Source organism: Salvelinus sp. IW2-2015, linkage group LG5, assembly GCF_002910315.2.
Source record: "Salvelinus sp. IW2-2015 linkage group LG5, ASM291031v2, whole genome shotgun sequence".
In the NCBI taxonomy this organism is placed as follows: domain Eukaryota; kingdom Metazoa; phylum Chordata; class Actinopteri; order Salmoniformes; family Salmonidae; genus Salvelinus; species Salvelinus sp. IW2-2015.
Genome location: NC_036844.1, coordinates 15,193,189 through 15,197,571, shown reverse-complemented (window position 1 = coordinate 15,197,571; position 4,383 = coordinate 15,193,189). Strand labels below are relative to the sequence as shown.

General features: G+C 52.1%; 1 protein-coding gene across 1 annotated transcript in view; it reads right to left on the bottom strand.

Moving 5' to 3' along the window:
* LOC111964507 (NMDA receptor synaptonuclear signaling and neuronal migration factor-like) overlaps window positions 1-4,383 on the bottom strand; it is a 46,284-nt gene that overhangs the window by 17,428 nt on the left and 24,473 nt on the right. Inside the window, exons 3-4 of the mRNA XM_070443766.1 lie at window positions 2,673-3,476; window positions 2,328-2,394 (exon numbers count right to left, since the gene is read on the bottom strand). Of these exons, the coding sequence (XP_070299867.1) occupies window positions 2,328-2,394; window positions 2,673-3,476 (871 nt within the window). The remainder of the gene's footprint in view (window positions 1-2,327; window positions 2,395-2,672; window positions 3,477-4,383) is intronic.

The following is a 4,383-nucleotide window of genomic DNA, read 5'->3' as shown; positions in this document are numbered from 1 at the left end:
TATGAATGAGTGTGTTTGTGAGTGTGTGGATGTATGTTTGTACGGAATGTGTTGGGTTTGTCCGACTCGCGAGTGGTCTAAGACCACTTTCAGCTATTCTGTCACAGCCATTTCTCAGTTGCTAGGACTGCATTGTGTAAGACACCCCTACACACACACACACACGCACGCACGCACCGCACGCACGCACGCACGCACGCACGCACACACACACACACACACACACACACACACACACACACACACACACACACACACACACACACACACACACACACACACACACACACAACACACACACACACACACACACCCCTCCCACTCCCTGGCATCATGTGGTTTAAGATGTATTACCGCAAAGAAGGGACAGTGTCGGCTGCATTGACGTCTAATGGCGCAAACTAAGAACACATGAGGTCATATGATTACAAATTAAGTTATTTTACCAACCATCATTTTCCCTGTCTCCTCCTCCTCTCATTTTCTCTCTCTCTCGCTCTCTCTCTCCCCTTGCGCGCTCTCTCTCTCTCTCTCTGCCTGCCTGGAGTTGAGAGATAAAGCAGCTACATCTTAATCTGTGGCTGGCACAAACCTACAAAGCAGGCAATTAAGTTCACATTTCCTCCTCTTTCTCCCTGCTTTACTTTTGTTCTTTCTCTCCTTTTCTCTTTTTCTCAGTCCCTCTTGCTGTCACTCGTGTTAACGTCAGTGTGTGTCATGTGCGTGTCTCTACAGAGCAGCGCGAGCGTTTGGAGAGTACCTGTCCCACACACACCCTGAGAACCGAAACGGATCAGGTCAGATCTCTCCCTCCTGCCACCTCTTCTTCTCCCTCCATCTTTCTGTTCGTTTGCCTCTTTTACTTGTTCCTCTTTTCTTTGTTAATAGCGTATTTCATCCTCCTTCCGTATGCCGTTGACATTATGTATATGTGAACCACTGATGGCGAATGGATGATAATGTTCCGCTATTCTCTCTCGTCTTCTGCTGTCTGTTTCTATTTCTCTCTCTCCTTTTTCTTTAACCTGCAGCCCATCTCCTGTCTGACACGTTTGTGGGCCCAGACTCTGTCTCCCCTGGAGGTGTCCGTCACCACCACAACAACAAACCATCCATACCCCCACAGGGGCTCTCCGGCCTCCCCTGAGTCCAGCCTGGTGAAGCCAATCCGCTGGGACCACCTAACCAGCCCTCCGCCCGCCTCCATCACCACACCAAGCACCCGCCTGTATCTCTGAGAGCGCGCACTTCTCGGCCGAGGAGGGACCAGCAGAAGTGTTGGGAGTGCCGCCCTGCAAGCCCGGCCCGCGATCTACCACCGCATCACTGAGAGCACGGTAGCGGGTAGACAACCGCGGCAGCAAGCGGCAGCCTGGAGCTGGCAGCTGCTGAAGGGGCGTCGCCCTAGTCCAGCATAGAAACTGGGAGATTATGAAAATAACTCCTCATTGATAGAATGCCTCTGGGAGACTGACGTTGACTTTTGACACGACTCAATTCATCAGCGGGTATGAAAGAGGGAGTGGAAAAAGAAAGAGAGACACAAAAAAGAGAGCGTTAGATATCAGAGTGTAAGTAAGTGATATCAATGTCATAGCTCGAACTGGAGGGAAAATGCAGCAACGGCGGATTACAAGAGTTGCTCTGAATCAAACAGCGAGAGAGAAAGGCGTTAATGATATAGTTTAGACCCCAGGTGTTCCCTTCAGAAAGTCACCGTCAAGTCACCGCCGTCTTTTCAACAGATAGCATCATGGAATCTAGATAGCGTATCCTCCATTTTGCACATGCATAATTATCAGCCTTTGATTGACAGGCCTACAGAGAAACAGGAGCCCTGTGGTTAGATGTGCAGCATAACAAACAGACAGTGTGACTGAGCTCCCCATCAACGGAGTCTGAAGCCACGTTTATACCTGGTTCTAACATGCCTCCTTTGTCCTGATCGTGTCCTCATTCTGATTGTGCTCACATTTTAAGACAGGTGTACACGATTAAAAGACAAACTGTGAACTGATTTTTGGTCGGATCTTAAGTGTAAACGGGCAAGATCAGGACAAGATCAGGAAGAAGGACGCATGCTAGCTGTAGGTATAAATGGGGATTGAGACATATTGGCGCTGGAAACAGTGCAGACAGGTGTTGTCTGTGATCCAATAGGAGCTGTCAGATGTTTCCTACAGCCTCATGCAATGCACTGTCACCCATGCAGAGAGCTTTCTATCTTTTACTGTGTGTGAGTGTGTGTGTGTGTGTGTGTGTGTGTGTGTGTGTGTGTGTGTGTGTGTGTGTGTGTGTGTGTGTGTGCATTAGGACTGGGTACTCACGCCTGCATGGTGGTAGTAGCAGTCTGAAAGCTGAACATATTGTCTTTTGGGTACCAGTTGTTGTCCTCTGTGGAGAGAGATATAATGAATAGAAGTTACAGTAGCAGCCAGCCAGCCACATAGAGTGTGTATGTTTGTAAAGCAACAATAGGAAACCTTAAAGGACACAGCACCAGTCCACTCCACAGAGGGAGAGAGGGAGACACACAGGGAGAGACAGCAGAGGAGAGACGGAGAGACGAAGAGTCAGAAATACAGACCACGTCACAATCCAAATAACATCGACCCCCCCCACAACCCCACTTTGATTTCAGCGCCTCTCCCTCTCTGTCTCCCCCGTCTCACCTCTCTCCAGCCCAGTCATCCGGTCCACACTGCACATCCTCTCTAGGCGCCTGTGTTGCTTGCCTGCCTCGCGGGAGCTCTCTAGATCCAGGGAGCCCTGGCTACGGGACGGGGCCCCACTAGAGTCCAAGACCACATTGAGGCTGCAGTCCTCCCGTGAGTCCCCCTTGCCCCCCTCGCCCCAGCTGCGGATGTTTTGCGCGCTGACCGAGCTCGACAGAGGCTGCTGGGATAGGTGGTGGTGGCTGCCATGGTGACCATGGTGGGAGGCTCCCCCACCGGTAACAGTCAGAGAGTGATGGTTGCTGCCACTGCYGCCGGCCACGGGGTTGCCGTGACGATGGCTCCCGTCATCGCGGTGAGTGTTGCTGCGGTGACCGTGACGGAGGTGGTGCTGGGTGGGTGAGGAGGAGGAGGTGGAGGAGGGGGAGGTGGAGGGCTGGACTAGGGGCGACGCCCCCTTCAGCAGCTCCAGCTCCAGGCTCTCCTTGCTGCCGCGGTTGCTACCCAGCATACCGTGCTCTCCAGTGATGGTGTAGACGCGGGCGGGCTGCAGGGCGCACTCCACACACTTCTGCTGGTCCTCCTCGGCCGAGAAGCTGCGCTCCAGAGACAGGCGGGTCTTGGTGGTGGTGATGGAGGCGGGCGGGGGCTGGAGGTGGTCCAGCGGATGCTTCACCAGGCTGGACTCAGGGGAGGCCGGAGAGCCCCTGTGGGGGTATGGATGGTTGTTGTTGTGGTGGTGACGGACACCTCCAGGGGAGACAGAGTCTGGGCCCACAAACGTGTCAGACAGGAGATGGGCTGCAGGTTAAAGAAAAAGGAGAGAGAGAAATAGAAACAGACAGCAGAAGACGAGAGAGAATAGCGGAACATTATCATCCATTCGCCATCAGTGGTTCACATATACATTATGTCAACGGCATACGGAAGGAGGATGAAATACGCTATTACAAAAGAAAAGAGGAACAAGTAAAAGAGGCAAACGAACAGAAAGATGGAGGGAGAAGAAGAGGTGGCAGGGAGGGAGAGACTCTGACCTGATCCGTTTCGGTTCTCAGGGTGTGTGTGGGACAGGTACTCTCCAAACGCTCGCGCTGCTCTGTAGAGACACGCACATGACACACACTGACGTTAACACGAGTGACAGCAAGAGGGACTGAGAAAAAGAGAAAAGGAGAGAAAGAACAAAAGTAAAGCAGGGAGAAAGAGGAGGAAATGTGAACTTAATTGCCTGCTTTGTAGGTTTGTGCCAGCCACAGATTAAGATGTAGCTGCTTTATCTCTCAACTCCAGGCAGGCAGAGAGGAGAGAGAGCAGAGAGGCGCCAAGGGGAGAGAGAGAGCGGAGAGAGAGAAAATGAGAGGGAGGAAGACAGGGAAAATGATGGTTGGTAAAATAACTTAATTTGTAATCATATGACTCATGTGTCTTAGTTTGCGCCATTAGACGTCAATGCAGCCGACACTGTCCCTTTTTTGCGGTAATACATCTAACCCACATGATGCCAGGGAGTGGAGGGGTGGTGTGTGTGTGTGGTGTGTGTGTGTGTGTGTGTGTGTGTGTGTGTGTGTGTGGTGTGTGTGTGTGTGTGTGTGTGTGTGTGTGTGTGTGTGTGTGTGTGTGGTGTGCGTGCGTGCGTGCGTGCGTGCGTGCGTGCGTGCGTGCGGTGTGTGTGTGTGTGTACGGGTGTCTTACACAATGCAGTCCC